The sequence below is a fragment of the Esox lucius genome, chromosome 22, assembly GCF_011004845.1.
Source record: "Esox lucius isolate fEsoLuc1 chromosome 22, fEsoLuc1.pri, whole genome shotgun sequence".
Taxonomy (NCBI): domain Eukaryota; kingdom Metazoa; phylum Chordata; class Actinopteri; order Esociformes; family Esocidae; genus Esox; species Esox lucius.
Window position 1 is genome coordinate 1,951,534 of NC_047590.1, and position 20,836 is coordinate 1,972,369.

At 46.5% G+C, this 20,836-nt stretch overlaps 1 protein-coding gene across 2 annotated transcripts in view; it reads right to left on the reverse strand.

Annotated features, from left to right (window-relative positions):
* gpc5a (glypican 5a) overlaps positions 1-20,836 on the reverse strand; it is a 113,782-nt gene that overhangs the window by 81,821 nt on the left and 11,125 nt on the right. For both annotated transcript variants that reach the window (XM_010886828.3, XM_010886829.3), the window contains exons 3-6: positions 2,111-2,646; positions 1,735-1,893; positions 667-800; positions 376-501 (exon numbers count right to left, since the gene is read on the reverse strand). In XM_010886828.3, coding sequence (XP_010885130.2) covers positions 376-501; positions 667-800; positions 1,735-1,893; positions 2,111-2,646 — 955 coding nt within the window. The remainder of the gene's footprint in view (positions 1-375; positions 502-666; positions 801-1,734; positions 1,894-2,110; positions 2,647-20,836) is intronic.

Genomic DNA, 20,836 nt, shown 5'->3' on the forward strand with positions numbered 1-20,836 from the left:
CAACGTGTCAGCCCTCGGTGTGAGATGTGGGCCCACCTGCCATTTTACTGTCCTGACAGGAGATGACAGTAAAGAAGAAATACCATCCTGAGAAGAGGGGTTAGAAGGACACACACACACACACACAGGACTAGGGAACGTCCAAACTGTCTGCCCTTCCAGAACACTTCAGACATTTCCACCACCACAGATACAAAGATACTGTATATAGAGAGGACCACCAGGACCATAAATACACAGGATATAGAGGGGACATCCTGTACTCTAGATATCCTGGATATAGAGAGGACCTCCAGGTCCATTAGATATTCTGGAAACAGAGATGACACCCAGTACCCTACATATACTGTTTGTGTGGGGCGGGGGGTCATGAACCTTTTCACGATGTCTGCTCCGTTCCAGCAGGCCAGACTGTCAGTAGAGGCCAGTTCGCTCACACAGAGCTGGTCCGCCAGGCCTCCGTAGAACGTCCTGTACTGACGCAGGCTATTCAGGAACTCTCTTTAGATAAACACACACAGACACAGGGAAAAACAACCTTTGAGTATTGTCTAACCTGCTGTCCATCTTACAATACAAGCAGAGATGATGTGTCAACAAGTTAGTGGTTCTGTGTAAGAGATGTACTAAATGACTAAAATGCCCAATGTAAACCAGAAAACATACTTCCTCCTGGTAGCCAGGTTGTCTCCGGTTTCCCTCGGGGGGGATTTGAGGGGGATGGATTCTCTAGCGCCGCTCTGCTGGCCACTAACAGACTGGGCTGGCTGTCTGCTAGGGCGGCCACACACTTTATGCACCTAAAACAGCACAAACAGACACAAACAGAGACATGACATTAAACATCAGTATGATCTGTGTGCAGCCAATCAGGTAAAATACATGTCAGTAGCCCACAGGAGATGCTATGGCATAACGTTTCCACAAGATGGGGCTGTAATTTAAGTTTTACCACAGTCTCCAGCTTCACGAACCTCAGCGTTTAAAATGTCCAAAAGTGCTGTCCTGCTTGACAATGGACCAGAACTCTGGGGAACAGGTTAGTTGAATTGGGGGCATCTGACGGGCTTAGCATTAGTTTTGACCAAACACCTGTGGCCACCCCCCCCCCCCCCCCACCCGACCCTGGGTATTACATAGGGCTCCTATGTGTGTGTGTTTTTGTGTGGGTGTGTGCGCGCGCGTGCACAATGCATTTCCTGACCATCGTATTCCAAGTCCATTTCCAAATGTTGGCCAGGAATTCAAATACGTTCCAAAATGCATATAAAAATACCTCCCGGATCCACATTTGTTTTCCATATGTGATACCTAACAGAGTCTCTGGTTAGCAGTTTTGCCGGCCTCTGCGAAAACCCCACAACCGCAAACACACACACACACGTCAACCTCTGCTGGCTCAACATGCCTATAATGGTGTATTCTGGGAATGTTCCGGGCACACTGTTGTGTGGTATGTAAGTGTTTGTGTGTGTGTGTGTGTGTGTGTGTGTAGTACATTCCTGAGTGACAGAGTGGTAGCAGCTGGACTTTAACATCCCTAACAGACAGAAACAGTCGGTAGCAGGATCACAATAACCCTGCTTGTCGGAAATAGCTTTTTTATATTGGGGGGGATGTAAAGGGTTATAATGTGACATTTCAAAAACTTAAAATCCCAGGATGTCCTGGTCATTTTACCATAGAATTTCAGCTTCTGTCTCACTTGAGCAGAAAGGCGTGGCTGGTTCTTACCTGAGCAGAAAGGCGTGGCCCGATATTTTGAGCATGGGCAACGGCATCGTGGACCAGGTTGTGAACTCCGAGTAGAACTTGCTCCAGGTCCTGGGATCCGTGCATGCGTTTCGACAAGCCCTCCAATGACCTCACAAACTCCCTCCAGTGGGGGTCCACCTCAAATCACACCACATCAAACGTCACAACGTGACATGAAGAGCCAGACGGAACAGCAGTGGACCTCCAGCAGTAAAACCGGGCAGTAAAATCTTTGTTTTCTCTGTGTCATTCAGCATCTCTGTAAACGTGTTTTTACTGCAGTTTGTGCTTGGAAATGGAAGGAGCATTATGCAGACCTGTGTGTGTGTGTGTGTGTGTGTGTGGTCGGTCGTACCTCAGCCATGCTAGCCAGACAGCCTCGCATCACGTTGAGACAGAAACCCATGCAGGGTTTGGACTGGGTCAGGCCCTGGCAGTGAGGGCAGAACTGCATCCTGAGGAGAGCTCGTCGACACTCTCTGCTGAAGGCCAGGTGATCTGTCGTGTTGATGACCTCAATGCCCAAGTGCAGCGCCTGCAGTAGGACACGCCCCCCGACCCCTGACCTCCCGATCTGATTGGCTAGGATCCCAGGGGAGGCACCGAACGGGGCCAGACTGCGGCGGGCGGCCCGGACACACTCGGCGTATCCAGGAGCGATGTGGCTGAGGTCAGGGTTGATGAGGTGGTTGTAGACCAATGGGAAGAGGGAATCGAAAAAACGCCTGGTTATGTCATCGATGTTGAGCTCGGAGCCAAGGAGAAAGAGGCCAATGTCCGTGAACAGCTCCCGAACCGGGCCTGACGCCTCGACGGCCATGTTCCGATACGATGCCTGGAGGACTACGTTGGTCTGGTTCTCAGCTGCCTTCATCAGGGACTCAAATGATTCTATGGAGGGGGGGAGACATGGAGGGAGGGAGGGAGGGAGACATGGAGGGAGGGGGGGAGACATGGAGGGAGGGGGGGAGGGAGGGAGACATGGAGGGAGGGAGGGAGACATGGAGGGAGGGAGGGAGACATGGAGGGAGGGGGGGAGACATGGAGGGAGGGAGACATGGAGGGAGGGGGGGAGACATGGAGGGAGGGGGGGAGACATGGAGCGAGGGGGGAGGGAGGGAGACATGGAGGGAGAGGGGGAGACATGGAGGGAGGGGGGGAGACATGGAGGGAGGGGGGGGGGGAGGGAGACATGGAGGGAGGGAGGGAGACATGGAGGGAGAGGGGGAGACATGGAGGGAGGGGGGGAGACATGGAGGGAGGGGGGAGGGAGGGAGACATGGAGGGAGGGAGGTGGTTATAGCAGTTAACAGAGCAGAGGGGGCTCTATTCTCCATCCAACAGTGTAACTGTAGATGAGGTCAGACTGATCCAACTGTAACTCTTGAAACAGACAATGAAGGTTCCGACAGTCAAAATGACTGTAATCTTCTTGGATGACTTCAGTCAGTCTCGATTAGTGGAGTCTGCATAGGCTTTTAATACCTATATTTTACCACACATTTCTCCCCTCCCAATGTGGTGATGTCTAATTTGAAAACCTTATTATGGAAACGGCTCTCCTGCAGGTACAGGAGAATTGTAGATGGAGACATTTCTTCCAAGGACATCTCAGCATTCAAAGCAGACGACTCAACCAGGAGGTTTCTGGGGACATTGCTTCAAGGGGACACACTCCACAACCACCCATGAGCACAGGACACGCCCCCACTCGACAACCACCCATGAGCACAGGACACGCCCCCACCACTAGAAATCATTAAGCACGAGATGACAAAGCAGGCCTGTCCAACCCTCCTCCCAACCAGGCAGGGCGGGTCAATTTGGGCCGCTCGATGATGGAGCCCCCAGATCATGACCAGAATACCGATTAATACCAAGCACACTAAAATAACCCAGGCAACTCCTGTCTGTCACCTGCACTTGGCCTGCTTTCAGTAGATAGAAAGACTTTGATTTAGGAATCACAAAAAATATATATATATTTAGCTTGTTTTAGAGTGTGCCCTCCATTCAGGGGGATTCGCTGTGGGAGGGCATCCTTGTGAAGACCAAAAATCCATAACCAGGATAGTTTAAAACTAGTAAAATTCAACATTTGGGGGACAAGTTGCTGGTCCCCACGGCAAAAGGTGTTGGATTTTAATTCATTTACTGGGAATACTTTTTTGAGAGGGTAAAAGAGAGAGAGAGAGCGAGAGAGAGAGCGAGAGAGAGAGCGAGAGAGAAGACAGCATCTGGGGAAACCCAGGCCATCAGATACACACACACATTCAGTCTACAGGCAAAACAAAATGATGCTGAGATGTACTAAACCTTTTCACGAGGGAGACATTAACAGTCTCTCCACATACTCCGACTCACTGTAGCAACCACGGGACAAAAGCCAGGTTAAACGTTCTCTTCGCCGGATTAGAAACTGAACCACTTTCAGCATTTCTGTCATTTAGCAGAGTGAAGAAATACTGCCCACGTCCTCAGTCAAGAGAAACAAACCACTAAGACATCCACCAGCAGCTACCCCTTCCCCCGAGGCCCAGGCAGGAGCTAGCCAGGCCGTGACCGGAAGGTCTGCCCCAACATCATGTGCCTGTCATGGGGCTGCAGGGGTGGAACTGGGGGGTAGAGGAGAGAGCAGGGCGTGGAGCTAAGCTGAAGCTGAGGGATGAGAGCTGGTGGCAAAGACAGATTGACTGGGGGAGGAAGGTGTGGAGAGAGAGAGACTGGTGGGAGGGACGCGTGGAGAGAGAGAGAGAGACTGGCGGGAGGGACGTGTGGAGGGAGAGAGAGAGAGAGACTGGCGGGAGGGACGCGTGGAGAGAGAGAGAGACACTGGCGGGAGGGACGCGTGGAGAGAGAGAGAGAGAGGGAGAGAGAGAGAGAGAGAGAGAGAGACTGGCGGGAGGGACGCGTGGAGAGAGAGAGAGACACTGGCGGGAGGGACGCGTGGAGAGAGAGAGAGAGAGGGAGAGAGAGAGAGAGAGAGAGAGACTGGCGGGAGGGACGCGTGGAGAGCGACGCCAGGGGTTGTGAGGGTAGGGGCAGAGGACAGGTTCCGGGGGCCCGGGTACCTTCTGAACCAGGTAGCACGGCCATCGTGGGCAGACGTGAGGGCTTGGACACCGCCAGGCCGGGAGAGAGGTTCGGTCATTTATTATAGATAAAACAGTTAATTTGAAAAAAGAAATGGTTTTCATTGCTCCAGGCTCACATGAATTTACATCTAAAAGAGAAGAATGCAGATGGGATGAAATATTTTGGGGGTCTCTGCGGTGTAAAGGTACATTGACAGACCTGCCAGCGGGAAGCTCTAGCAGCTGAGCCTCGTGGGTCTTGTCAATACTAACACACTGAAGGCAAACTGCTGCTGAGGGATGAGAGCACTACTCTGTGCAGTGTGTTGGGGATCTGGGAGACAGCCGATGCCTCCCTCTGTATGCATGTCCTGATCTGAGACGTCCCGCAGGAGAGCCGCGACGAGGAGCAGCGCCACTCATATACGGACCACACTCCAGGACAGACCCATGGCGAGAAGGCTGATGGGTTCTCAGTACCGTTAGCAATTTAATGTAGACTATTTCTCCACATAGACGTCTGTCTGCATGTATTTCTTTTATTTCCTCAGTCAATTGATTCTAATAGATGAATGCTTTGTAAAGTCCTCTGGAAATAGGGAGTTGTACACCTGTATATTCAGTAACTAACTGTAGATTGGGTGGATGGCTCACATGACCATGTGACCTCTCTCTTACTAGACCATAATCCTTCTGTCCGGACAGGAGGTTTTACAGGCTGTTAGGAGACCAAGCGCGAGCAGCCGAGCAGGCTTAACTAGTCAGGAAATAAAAAACATGTTCCCTGGCCAGGTTCTGAACCCAGACCTGTCAACTAACCCCCGGTAATTGGCCAGCTAGAACACAAGGATTGCTGTGCATGGCGCTTATGCCTAGAGGTGTGTGTGTGTTTACGGTATATTGCCGCCTGGACGTGTTTCATACCATAATATATTGGGGCGACACTGTGACACAACCAATTACAAAGCAGGAGACATGCTGTGGTTCCTGGCTGGCAGCAGCATGACATGCATGTCCCAACTGGCATCCTATTCCCTAGCTAGCGCACTCCTCTGACCACAGCCCCGGGTCAAAACTAGTGTGCCATTTGAGATGGACATGGATAACATATACAGACCTCTCACACAGAAACCGGAGTCCATCAAAAGACTGTCAAAGCTCAGGCCTTCCTCAAGCCTGGAGTGGCCTGTTCCTCAGTAAGTGCACTGCGTTTAACCAGGCCACCAGTCAAGTAATGTGCTATGTAAGGAACAGGGTGCCATTTGAGACATCCCCCAGTTAACATCCACCAGCAGGCCATGTGGCAGGCATCATGGGTAATTGTAGTGGATTTAGAGATTGATGTTGGGTGGTTCAAGGCGGGGATAACACAGAACAGTCACTGACATTGAGGTGAGACTGCCTATTAAGCCCAGCCAGATCTACGTTTGGACATCCCTAATATGAAACACAGACTAGGTCCACTCAGCCTCTCTGAGCAGCGGTTTCTTTGGCGTTAAAAAGGTTCAACATCACGACCAGGTGAAATGACGAGATGTTTTCAACACAATGCTTTGTCCGAAAGTCAGGTCACCGTTCCGATCAGGAGAACTCAGACAGGACGCCAGTCGGTCCCGGGCTAGCATCTTAAATCGTTAAACCTTAAAATCACCATTACAAATAATCATTATTACAATTCATGGTAATTATGATCATTAGCTTGACACGTGGTTCGTCATATGACGGCCAGAACTGAACGATCCAATCCCTGCTCACTGCTCTGTGGTTAAAAGGCTTCTCCCTCTCTCTGCGTCCCCTAATTGTTGCATTTCTCATTTTCAATAATGCAAACAAATCCACTTAGCCGTGACAGCGGGGTCATTAATTCAGCGATGAGGAACTGGCTGAGGAAGCCTGGTCAGACTGGAGCCACATTTCTTCATACTAGCATGTCCCAGCAAGGAACCAAAGGACTGCACAGTTTCTGGCCTAAAACACACCAAACTAAATTCAACTAATCCAGGGTTTCTGAAACAGAGTTACTGCTAAGGTCAGTGGGCAAAAACTGCAACTTTTTTTATTTGAGTAATAATAATAAGAGATAAAATATATTTTGCCAAGATCCCTGTGGGAAAAGTAGAGGGCGTAATACAATACAATGTAATGATGTTACTCAACAATGTCTGCTCTCAGCCCAGCAAGAGATGTGTTTGCAGGGATCACATGGATATTGGTATCCAAAGTTCTTTAGAGTTTATATGTTTCACAACAGGTACCCTCCCCCGAAATAGTTAAAAATTTTAATTCACAGGAATTGAAGCTTTAAATCTTTGTTTTCTTGTTACTACTTATTTAGTCAGTTCAGCATATCTAAAACAGCAACACTTTTTGTCAGTCATTTACATCTCACTTGTTGCAATCTGATAATGAGGAATCAGTTGATGATATTGCTTTTTGGAAAAAGGGTTCCAGATTCCCAAAGTTTAAGAACCCCTGAACAAATCAACCAATCAAGTCTTTTAATTTAGGTGCGTTGGTCCTTGGCAAAAATTTGAATGTGTCCCCATTTGTGTCCCTGGAGCAAGGGTTGAGAACCCTCACAAAAGGATAAGGATTGCAAATGTAAGGAGACAATTGAGTCCTGATGAATTTAACTCAGTGATCCAAACAACACAGTCGGGTTCCAGAGATAATAACATTATGAAGTCTAATCCAAACAGCCTGCTGGGCCGCACCGCTGATGGGCTCAGTAATTCATGTCATTCTGTGATGAGATGGTCCATGCAATTTATCCAGACATGTCCATGCGATATTTAGATGCTTGTCTCATCTGTGTAAATCAGTCCAGACAAGTCGGAGAAAGACATGTCAGGATCCCACAGGATCTGATGTAGAGACAGACAACTAACTTAGAAAGGACCTGACAGGATCTGAAGTAGAGACAGAGCCATGTTAGAACCACACAGGATCCGATGTAGAGTGATAGCGCCATGTTAGAACCCCACGAGAGCTGATGTAGAGACAGAGCCATGTTAGAACCCCACACTATCTGACAAAAGCAGAGGGAAGCTCTAAGAGGAAAACTTTACCTACAGCCTGAAAGGGAACCTGTAGTAATGTGAGCTGCAAAAAACAGTTGAATATTTTTGTATTCTCCTCTAACACCAGAACTCTCATTTCTGTGGCATCGTGAAGGGCTGTACAAAATAAAAAAACACTATAAAGAGGACAGATTTAAGGCCTAATTTTAATGTAAAGCTTTCTGCTAGTTTTAATTGAGGGTTGCAAGTAACCACTGAAGATAATGACACTAACTACAGCCGAACAACACAGTTTACGTCAGGCCGAACCTCCTGCCACCCGGAGAGATCCAGCCCTGCCTGACATTACACTGTTCTACTGAGCACTGAATGCATAGTGGAGACCCAGTTAGAGGACCCCATAGCTGAGACCCCAATGGGACCCTATTGTCTGTAATGCAGTCCTCCAGACCAGAGCCCAATGGGACCCTATTGTCTGTAGTGCAGTCCTCCAGACCAGAGCCCAATGGGACCCTATTGTCTGTAGTGCAGTCCTCCAGACCAGAGCCCAATGGGACCCTACTGTCTGTAGTGCAGTCCTCCAGACCAGAGCCCAATGGGACTCCACAAAACAAGAGGGACCCTCCGTCTAAAGGGGCAGGTCACCTCAACCACCGCAGTTACAGATCATTATACTTCCTTTCTTTTCATACGTTTTGCAACCATATCCAATCCTCCCAACTCCTCGCCCCCTTTACTGTTCTTCTCCCTTCAATCATCCAGATAAATCCTCCAGGTATCTGCGGTCTAAATCAAGAAAACATGCCAACATTCAACATCAAGAACACAAATAACCTCATCTTTGACATTACAGAAACTAAAAATGTGGTTTCATTTAAGTTCAAGTCCAAGTTTATTTGTCAAATGTATTGAATAACAGCATCATCCGGCACAATGAAATTCTTTTGACATGGCACATGACACCTACATAGTATATAATATAAAAAGCTATTTACTGTCAAGCTCAAAGAAATTACAGATAGAATTTCAGCAAAAACTTTTCCTGGATAATTTTGGGTGCAGAGGTTAAACCAACTGCCAACCACGGGAATGGAGTTACTGGATGTTAGGTGGTTGTGGGTATAGAACATTCCAAAAGGTAAGAGGTCAGGAATGGAGTTACTGGGTGTTAGGTGGTTGTGGGTATAAAACATTCCTAAAGGTAGGAGGTCAGGAATGAGAGGTGAACTCTTCCTCTGATACTTACCTGGAATGACACCTAAGAGGCAGAGTTCTAGACACAGACCAGTTATGAATTTGATTTACACAGAGTACAGGCTGTCAGGAGGTTGAGCATCAGCTCCAAATCTTGTACCTGCATGAAGACATCAGCGTTTCACCCAAAATAATTTCTAACGCTTAGAATTGGTGTGCTGGTGCTTGTCTTCCTTCAAGTGTGTGTGTGTGTGTGTGTGAGACTTGTGTGTAGCTGTATATTACCTCAATGTGTCATTCAAGAATGAGGTTAGTCAGAACAGAAATGAGTTTGAGTCTACAGAAGCACTGGATGGGAAACACCTGACTTGGGGGGGACAGACTGACAAGATGTCCTCTCATCTGCTGCTCTCGGACAGACTGACAAGACTCGGACAGACTGACAAGACTCGGACAGACTGACAAGACTCGGACAGACTGACAAGACTCGGAAAAGACTGACAAGACTCGGAAAAGACTGCGAGTCGGCAAATACAGCCAGAGTAGAGCGGCAAGTAGGGAATGAGGGAATAATATGAAGCCAGCCATCCTAATGTGAAAAAATCTGAACCCCACCTCTTCAAAACACGCCCTGTGTTTCAGTCAGTGAGGTGAAAGAGAGCAACCTGAAAATATGTTCAGTCCCTGTCCACACCATTCAGACGGAAACCAGTGGAACATCACTGTTTCAGAACAGTCTGTTTATATTCTTAATAATTCTTTGTTGGGAACGTCTGTGTTCCTTTAGAAGGTAAATAGAGTTCTGCTGGGAGACACCTGGCCAATCCTTTCTCTCCCCGCTCAGAGCAAAGGGAAGATGGCTCTCATTGATGTTTTTCATCTCCTCTGAATGGCCCAGACCACAGGAGAATAGCCTGTGACATCTGATAGGCTATTGAAACCAATCTGGAGTCCTGTTTGGTAAAACTGAGTCACTCTGCGGCTTGAGCTCATCCCCGGATCAAACCCCCCTATGATCTAAACACACAAAATACCACAATGAATCCTCTAGTGACACGACACAACAACCACCGCAAGGACAGTATTTATAGGTTCGGTGCGCCTCATTCTTTTGCTTTTCAGTGAGACCATTGTTGTTCTGCATTTATTATGTTACAGTCCAGGGGTTTATCTGGATGTCTTGTCTATTACTGGTGGCAACAGACTGTCTGTCTGAACAGGTCCTCCGGGTTAATCAACAGATTAGTACCAATCTTATTGCTGTTCAGAACCATCCCTCCAACACACAGCACCCAGACTGCCTGCGTCTCCCAAATGCCAACAACAGCTTTTCTAGCGCACTACTCTCACCCACGCAGCGTCAGGGTCAGGTTAGGAACAGGGCGCTATGTTAAGGGATATGGAAATATACTACGGGCTGCAAGGCGCCACTCCCGCAATCTTCAGCCAGTGGGGGGCGGTTGTGTCGGAGGCAAACTCAACCACACCATAGTTATAGTGTAAGCATCTTACCAGGGCCTCAGGCTCACGTCCTTGTCAGCCCGGGCCAACCTCCACAGCCTACACAGACCGATGGCACGGGTCAATCTATATGGGGAAAGGGGTCCAGCTTGGGTGGAAGAGGAACAGTCTGCATCCCTCGCTGCAAAATCAAGGACTTTAGCAACTCACTCACTTGGATCTGGATGGTACAACATGCAGACCTCGGTCACTCTGTGATCTCGTCAAATGCCAAACAACACAATAGTTTTTTTCCTCCTACAGTTTGAACTTTCCACTGTGATAGTTATAGCTGTGTTAAGAGCCTCACAGAAAAAATACATTCCTTCCAGGGCATACAGTTTTTAAATTATATCAATTTGATACTGTGAAAATAATCTTTATGTAAAGGATTTCAGTTCACATGAAGAAAATAAATCCATGCGTATGTAAATCTGAGAGGATGCTTCCACAGAAATGTTGCTAAATGTTCAGTGTCATCATAACAGTCTTCTAAGACAGATTCCAAAAATGTTATGAGTGTTTATTCTCCATCTGTATTACCATACATCTACAACACCCAGAGTGTTTATTCTCCATCTATATGACCATACATCTACAACACCCACAGTGTTTATTCTCCATCTATATGACCATACATCTACAACACCCACAGTGTTTATTCTCCATCTATATGACCATACATCGACTTAAATATACAGTACAACCGTTCACCACATGGATCATCTGAGTCATGGGATGCCGGACAATTGCTCATTTGGGTCTTGAGCAAAAAAAAATTACAAAAAAAATGAGTGGCTCTGCAAAGGAAGTATCAAGAATCCTCAGTGGCATTCTATTCCTGATCACGTGCACTACATTTGACTGCAGTCATACAGGCAGTGGTCAGTGTTAGGGCACTACACAGGGTGGCATTTAGGATGTAGTAATACTCTAAGCTGCTAGATGACTGTTGGTTTTGGAAACTGAAACGCAGACACAAGACGCCAGGGAAAACAGATCTATTATCACAATCACAGCAAAAGCACTCAGAGAAGTCCAAACAACACAGACACACACCCAGCACCACATATACTACCGGCTAACAAACACACTACCTGGAAACACACACCTGCCTACTACACAGACACACACCCACGCTTGGCTGGAAGCGGTGGGAAGGATGTCTGCCTGGCGGTTCATGTCTAGCCATACCTGGGTCAAATTACTGGGATTGAGGCCAACCTGCCATACAGAAGATGGTTTGGAAATCTATAAGGAGGAAATTGTCTGACCACTTAAACACACACACACACACACAGACACACACACACACACACACACACATCCTTGATGGATACAGTAGGACAGCGTCATTGAGAGGAAGTAGATATACATAGCGGATATATGTTTACCTGCCAACTACTGACTGACCAGCCAGAATGACAGCTACAAATCTGATTGGTCCCAGAAAGTGATGGATCCCAGAAAGCAACAAATCAGTTCGGTGGCATTCACAAAATGTGCCAGTGACTTTGAAAATCACCAATGAATGCGTGTCGTACAACATTCTGACGTGACCACAAAGATCTTCAACCGACGTCAGTCTGAGACTGAAATACCTAGTGAACGACAGAGTGGCAGAAGATATCGGTCGGAGCCGTCAGGTAACGGAACGCTGACCTGTATATCGCTCTTTGGAAACATTTCTGAGGAGGAGAGGGATCAATTTCAGTCCTGAATAGAGGAAGCACTGTTTGAACCAACCCAAACACTGAACAACCAAAACGGCTGCAAGGAGGTGTCAGAGACGCCTGTCTCCTGGCTGAAGCCCTGACGGGGAACGGGGGAGGGGTACATGGGACAGTGTGCGCGTGTCTGCGTGTGTGTTCCCCTCACTAACAGTGGCACATATGCCAGTTAATGGGGTGAGTTAAGGGTTCTTACTCACCAAAGAAAAAAGGAGAAGAGGGGCGAGTCATTCTCTTGGTGCCCTAACATCAACAACAACAAAAACAACATCCCATGTTGTTATGAGCCAGTCACAACCCCCCCCCCCGAACACACAGCCTCATATTACCCAGGAATTCAACTTATTAAACATGAAGGAGAGGAACATTAAGTGTTGCTGTTGGGACGGGATGGGGGGGGGGGGGGTCCCAGTCAGCCAATCAACAGCAGTTTCAGATCACCGCAAAAAACTTGAACAGACCAGTACTCAGCCAGGAGGCATTGAAACCCAACAGGATGGATAATATTTAGAGCTGCTATAGAAGAAGGGATGACAGAAAAGAAACCTACCAAAGAACAACTGCTGGGCATTGTTACAGTGTTGCCAAGCAACAGTAAAACCTAGCATGGATGGTGTCCAATCAGCTAACATGTATTGTTCTTCCATCCAAGAAGAAAATCAAATAACTTTCCACAACATCCAGAACATTGCTTTTCACTATGGGGAATAACTCATATTACAGCAATACATTAATAAACAATAAGGATCAGAATGTGTTATGTGACTGAAGAATCCATCAAATTAAACCGCGTCCGGGAGAACAGAAGACTAAACGATGCAGACAAAGACGTAGCTACCGTAAATGGTGACGACGGATTGATCCGAATTCTAAGCATTTGACAACGACAAGGACTCAAAGCAAAACCAAAAACAGAATTGTAACATAAACAGTGACATCAACTTTTAAAGACCATCAGAACTAAATAAAGGGCAGGATGAAATATCAACCTACGGAGGCCTGTGATATTCCTTATATCCTCACCTCTGGTATCCTCACCTCTGGTATATTTGACAGTTTCATAAATAGCAGACTATGACATTTCCTCAGTGAAAATGACCTGGTAAAATCCAAAATACTTTGCAACTGAAAACACCGGTTCCAAGCCTTCCGGTTCTGCTGGTATCAAAATGAAAATTACATTCTGGTTCTATTTTTCAGTTCCTGATCCCGTCTGAAGAAACCGCCATCCAGGCCCCAGCGTGGCCAAGTTCCTTCATGTGTGTGACGTGACACTACCAAACACACGCGTGCACGCAAGTTGAAAATGTGGCTGCATTTCAATAAGGAACATGCTAACCTTGAACACTAACCTCATCTACAGAACCCAAATAAAAGCTGTAAGCCAGTTGACTCCAGTTGACTCCAGTGAGTTTGACCCGATGCGCAGTGAGAGCATTTTGTCAGCCGACAATGATATAAAATGAATACAAACATTACAGTGGAGTTACAATTGGGCAATTAACACTTTGCAGCCCCAACATTCGCAACACATCTTTGAATTAGCAAGGACAATGTAAGTCTGCACTAAATCTAATGTTTACTGTATCTGTCAGTTAATCTTACCAAGATAAAAATATTGGTGTTAGACAAAAAGGTCCAGGTGCCACAAAACTAAACACAATTTCCATGCAGAACACAAGAAAAAAAACTCTAAATGAACAACTTCACAGGAAACTTCAACTAGGCTGTCAACTATCAGAGGAGGCAGTATTATATTTACCACCATCAAAATACTGATCTTCCTGTGTTTGTATGGTGACTGGTAATGTCTGATTGCCTTTGTCTTGTTTAATTACCTTTTGCTTGGAACTGTTGAAATGAGTTGAAATTTACTGAAAGAGTACGGAAAGACAGACTCAAAGGACAGAGAGAAAAAGCAGTGAGACAAAGACTAGAGGGGGGATAAAATGCAGAGTTGACGTTCCTGACCTGAATAGACCCACTCCAGCAATGGGAACAGGCTAGAGCTAGTCTCCTTTCCCCCCTCCTTCAAATCCCACACCACCTCTCCGAGAGGTTAAAAATCAATATTTGAAGAGGCGCTGTGGCGAGGCCTCTGCTCTCGGCTTAACTTCAAAGAAATGAGCGAAGACCCGAGGACAGGAGAGGACAACCCTTAAATGGACAGCCACAGACACAAACATACCTTGGATCGGGTATATGGCAGATACACACACTTCTAATCAGGACAAACACCTCTGATCTGCACAGACGCACACAATGTTACTCACATACTGAGACCGGAGTTGAGCACCATTCAAAAAACGATTGTACCCAATCGTTAAACCTAACCGTACACTGAATAAGTTCATGCCTAAACTTAACCTAACCTCTAACTCCATCATAAATGCCTAAACATAACCCTAAATGTCCAGCCAAATGTTCTCACTTCACTTCAATGTTTCTTTATCATAGTGAGGACCTCCAAACCATGTTAATTAACCTCCGGTCCTCAATAAGATACTGAAACAGGAAATGGTAATTTATTGAGGTTACGGTATCAGTTAGGGAGGGAGGGGCTAGGATGTAGCTAAAGGCGTTTAAGGATACAAAATGTCCAGTCCTCCGATAGCAATGCAGGTATGCTTGATGTCGACACACAATCATCTCTGATGTGGTCAGTGACAAACACACACAGCTCTGACCTGGACACCATAGTACCACACATACAGTGTGAATACCCACGAACCCTCCTGACACTTTAGCAGCAAAAACACCTCAGTTTAAGAGCTAAAGTAAGAAATTAATGGGCCATAATGATCCTTTCATAACTTCTGAAAGCAGGTCTGTTTCAGGCCAGAGAAGTAACAGAGCCTTAACACAACCAGGACCGCCTCCTGGCCCAGAAACCTTTAACCACGCTCAAACAAACCAAAACAAAATCATTCAGCATTTTTTCCTACAGGCTTTCGCTTAATATGATGTACATCTTGCGGTGCCTGTTGAGCGTTGGTTTCAAGTTGAAACATCCGTTTGCATATTTTTGTGTGTTTGGCCACTAGCTATAGTAGATTTCTCAGCTCTCACTTAATGTTAAGCTCTGCAATTTTAGAGTTTGCATCTTTTATTTGAAAGGTTCACAATGTAAATAGCGCTGTTGTTCATGTCTGAAAATGTAATGGGAACAGCATATAGAATTCTAAGAGATACAGACAAACTGAGCAATTAAATAACAATCAAGATCAACAGAAAACAGCCTATCAGACAGCAGCAGCCGTGCTCTAATTGACCAATCATATCGCTCTGTCCATCCCTCTGACCCTGGCCAAATGTTGTAATGATCTTAGAAAGCAACTTTGTCATTATCTCTCTTAGGCAGGCAGACAGACAAAGAGAGCGAGCGAGCAAGAAAGAGAAAAAGAGAGAAAGATTGGGGGGACAAGGAGAGATGGAGATGGGGGAGAAAAAATTAGGGGGTGGATTAAAAAAAGCTCAGAAACAGGGGGGAGACAAAGGAGTGTGGAGGGAGAAGCTGATTTTCAGCACCATACGGCAGACTAGACTATAATCTGTGCCATCAGAGATTGGAGGAAAATGAACAGTGATGAACAGTTTAGGCTGCTGAATTTCTTCCTTGATCCTTACATGTGACAAACACGACACACTTGTTCACGTAATGTTTCTGATATAGTTATGTTACACACTTGCTCAGATGTTACACCCCCTGCCAACTCTCTTAAGAGGGCCTGGGTTGAATGACGAAGCCAAATCTCTGTTGGACAGGCAATAAACTGACTAACATCCCCTGGCTACCTTCCCATTTACGGACACACGGACGCATGCACGGACGGACACACAGTCCCACTCACAATGACAAGAAGCAGTTTCTACTCTTTATTTGCATTTTCTGTTTGGTCCAACAAAACTGCTCGCCAAATCTCAACCCCTCAAACTTTGCACAGAGCAGATCCAACTACACTGTAACAGCAACAAACGCAGCTTCTGCCATGATGTTACTACAAAAAAAGACAACGATTTTCTACCCATGGTCAAATCTACACATGGCATAACAGGTCAAGACATATCAGAGCTATTAGACTCCCTCGGATGCAGTGGAATCAGCACAACAACTGTGACATTTACGCCCGGACCTTTTGGAAAAGGCCAAATTAAAAGTTGAAGTACTGCCAATGAAAGGCAAGCATATTTGATTAGTAACTCCCAAACCCAGATGGTGCCAAGAGCACTGCCCCTCTGTGTGTCACAGGATTCGAACTTTTAACATCCAACCAGGATTCAAGCCCTGTTTTCTCAGAGACACAGCTAGAGGGCTTGTTAACGTTTCAAGATAGAAAAATGTCCCACTAGATAGACTTACATTAGTTGGCACAGCACTTGAATGTACGCCCACGTTTGAGACGCACCAGGCAGGATTGTGGGCTTCAAATGCAGAAGAATCTATCGATATGCCCTCACACTGCACAGACACTTGATACAGCTCCAACAGAATTGTCTACACACTTAAAACTCCAGGGGGGCTCCATGGGAAATATGCCGCAGGCTACCTTAGAAGGTGGCGTCTTGAGCTATCGATATCTGCAAGTTTACACAACAAAATAATCTAGGGTCTCGAGTCTCCTTCGATGCGTCTCGGAAAATACATAATGTTAACTGTCCTGAGTGCAAGGCAGTGACTTTATCGCCCCGCCGTTCAGGGGGCCAGAATCCTCCCTTTGCTGTACAAAGGTTTTCCAGCGTACGGCTTTGACTGGAGGAGCCACCTTGGTCTACTGTTTAGGACTCCAACCTTCTCTGAATAAGGACAGAACAGCCAGTCAATTCTGTGGGAAACCATGAGGCTGGTCGCTAGGCTACCATCTCCTCTGGGCTAGGGCTAGCCTAAGGCCTCTCTCAGCATGTTAACACCAGCTTCCAGACTAACTGTGTCGCCTTTTTACAATCCATTTCAGGGAGAATTTAGCCCGGAAGCACAGTTTCTGCTCAGCACATCTCTTCAGGACTTATCTAGTCAGGTTCAACACATCGTTCGGCAGAGAGTTTTGAGGAGATGGATGTCTGTGACAAACGGTCAGGTGCTTTCAAATTGCTGACGAGTGGATGTTTATTTTACTTTATCGGTTTTCTACACGGACGTACAGATTGTGCACACACACATCGGTTACGAGTGAACACTAGTTGCAAGACCAAAAGAGACTGAGAAAGAGTTGGCCAGCAAACATCCACATTAATTCCATCAGCTGGTGTTTTGGTGATGGTCATGGGAAACACAGCTTAAGACACAATCTCATTATGGACTAAATTCAGAAATTTCTGAATAGACATTTTGTAATGGCATGTATGAACAGTCAGGGTATTGAGTCGGTAATCCTGCAATACGGCAAATCCTCCCTCTGACACTTCAAACAGAAAGAGAGAGACCACAAGAGAGAGACAGCAACTCCTTCCAAATCCTATAGAGATGCTTAGAGGATGCAGACATTGTGAATGTAGTTAACACAGTGGCACTTTCAACTTCATTGGCTGATCGTTTCTGAACCGATCAGGACTTCATGAGAAAGATTCAACATAATGCACTGAAATGAACCTAAACTGGCTGCATTGATATGGAGATTGTATCAAAGGCACTGCCAATGGCATGGGAAACATTAGCTACCGAAGCAATTGGAAATTAAATACAGCAGCACCACTAAACAAGTAGAAATAATTAACAACTAAACTGTTACAGACACGTTAATGGCATGGACCCACAGAAGAGACCTCTGTCCATCTCTATGCACCGGTCTGCCAGGATCAACTGTCCACCCTGAATCACAAAGCCAAGACTCTTTCTGTGGGAATCTGGAGGAAGCCCCTTACACACACAGAGACGCGTGCACACACACACACACACACACACACACACACACACACACAGGCTTTTCTAAGGCTACATCTGAGGCCCCAAAGCTGAAGAGGGGAGCCCTGAGTGGAACGCCATCAAGTCAAAGCTCCTCAGTTTGTGTAAAAGGACAAGTGTTGAAGCACACTGAACAATCACAAACACTCCAATTTAGCTTGAGTGTAAGGAGTTGATGTTATCTACAGCTTTTTCTGAGACCTTGAACAAACAACAACAACACGGTCCCACCCTCCAAGATTACTCCAAAATGTGTCAAACCAGAGACTGAAGCAGTCCTTCCAGGGTCCACACGTCCTACTGGAGAACAGCGGCTGCTGAATGACTAGTATGCCCATGGAAAACTAGAGGGACAGACAGGGTTTTTACAGTTCATTCAGGGCTGAAGTGTCCATAACATCCTCACGTCGCGACTCGTCTGACCGAACCAGTCGGTGACCCAAATGGCACCTTACAGTGCTACTACCAGCGCACACAGCACCCTGCCTACTGGGGTCACTTTTATCAGATGGATGGGATATTTTTGTTCTCTTTTTTTTTGTAGATTTATGAGGGGAAATTGGCCTAATTCTGTTTCCCTGTCTGTCTCTCTCCCTGTCTGTCTCTCTCCCTGTCTGTCTCTCTCCCTGTCTGTCTCTCTCCCTGTCTGTCTCTCTCCCTGTCTGTCTCTCTCCCTGTCTGTCTCTCTCCTTGTCTGTCTCTCTCCTTGTCTGTCTCTCTCCTTGTCTGTCTCTCTCAGTTTCTGTGTGTTTCTCTCCTCCATTAATTCTTTGCACGGTCTTCGTTTGTGTTTTGTTGAGTAAAAGAGACATGGTTTCTACAGTCAATGCCATTCAGCTCTGACTGCCCCCGAGCTTTGATTTATTGTCTATCTGCCACGGAGCATTTTACACATCCAGAACCGCTTCTACAGCAGAATAACACGCTGTTTCCGGTTGAGTGCAGCTGTAGAGGGTTTAAACAGTACTAACACTCAAACAGAGACCACAGAAAGACAGCCGGAGAGGTGTTGAATAGAAAGTGAACCGACTCCGTCACTTCTAAACCCCCAAACATCTAGAACGAGGTCCAAACAGCTCTCAATCCCCTACATCCCTGAAACTCTGGAACCTACCAGGGACAGATTCAGACCAGAGACACACCAAGCGGGTGCCGTTAATGAGGTAGAACAGAAGACCAGCAGGCTCCAGACCTCGAAGGGTTCCAAGCTGAACACACCTCGTATATACTGTTCACTACTTGGGACCAGGCCAGTCATAAGGTCACTACACAGGACACGCCACAGCAGGCAGAGGGGCAGAGTTAAAAGCGAAAGCCTACTTTCAGCTGGACTGTGCGCGAAAGACAACATTTGTTTTTACTATAATGACTCTGTCTATATGAGGAGTATAAATACAGGCTTTAGGGGCTTGTTTAAAATTGCTGCAAAGAAAATGTTTCAGGTCAGAGATCTAAAAGTGAAACATGTCATCTCCAGCTATTAAGGGGTACTGTAAACACGAGTCCAGCAATAAAAATGAAAACAACAAAAATCAGAATGCGGACTGCCGAGCCACGCACAGTTATTCTCCTGACAGGCGGCCAAACATTGACAAATATAGAAGTGTTTTCTTTACAGGAAGAGGAGACCATACGACGGGACCCCAACAGCCAGACGAGTCACCACATTTAGTTACATTCACTTCATATTTAACAATGCCTACAACCCTCCAATTCAACACAATAATGCCTACAACCCTCCAGTTCAACACAATAATGCCTACAACCCTCCAGTTCAACACAATAACAACGCCTACAACCCTCCAGTTCAACACAATAACAACACCTACAACCCTCCAGTTCAACACAATAACAACACCTACAACCCTCCAGTTCAACACAATAACAACACCTACAACCCTCCAGTTCAACACAATAACAACACCTACAACCCTCCAGTTCAACACAATAACAACGCCTACAACCCTCCAGTTCAACACAATAACAACGCCTACAACCCTCCAGTTCAACACAATAACAACGCCTACAACCCTCCAGTTCAACACAATAACAACACCTACAACCCTTCAGTTCAACACAATAACAACGCCTACAACCCTCCAGTTCAACACAATAACAACACCTACAACCCTCCAGTTCAACACAATAACAACACCTACAACCCTCCAGTTCAACACAATAACAACACCTACAACCCTCCAGTTCAACACAATAACAACACCTACAACCCTCCAGTACAACACAATAACAACACCTACAACCCTCCAGTACAACACAATGACAACGGAGAGGCCAAGGAGAGAAATGAATGCGAGGCTGGAGTGAAAAGCAAATGTCTGAGTACAGTGACATCAAACTGCTTTTCAAGGTCTTTACGCAGCTAGTGAACGAACATGGTCTTTTCCACAACCCCGTCCCCAGTACCAGTCCCCAGTACCAGTCCCCAGTACCAGTCCCAGTCCCCAGTACCAGTCCCCAGTACCAGTCCCCAGTACCAGTCCCCAGTACCAGCCCCCAGTACCAGTCCCCAGTACCAGTCCCCAGTACCAGCCCCCAGTACCAGCCCCCAGTACCAGTCCCCAGTACCAGCCCCCAGTACCAGCCCCCAGTACCAGTCCTCAATCCCAAGAACGTCAAGTCTATCAACCTCCTCCAGGCACACAA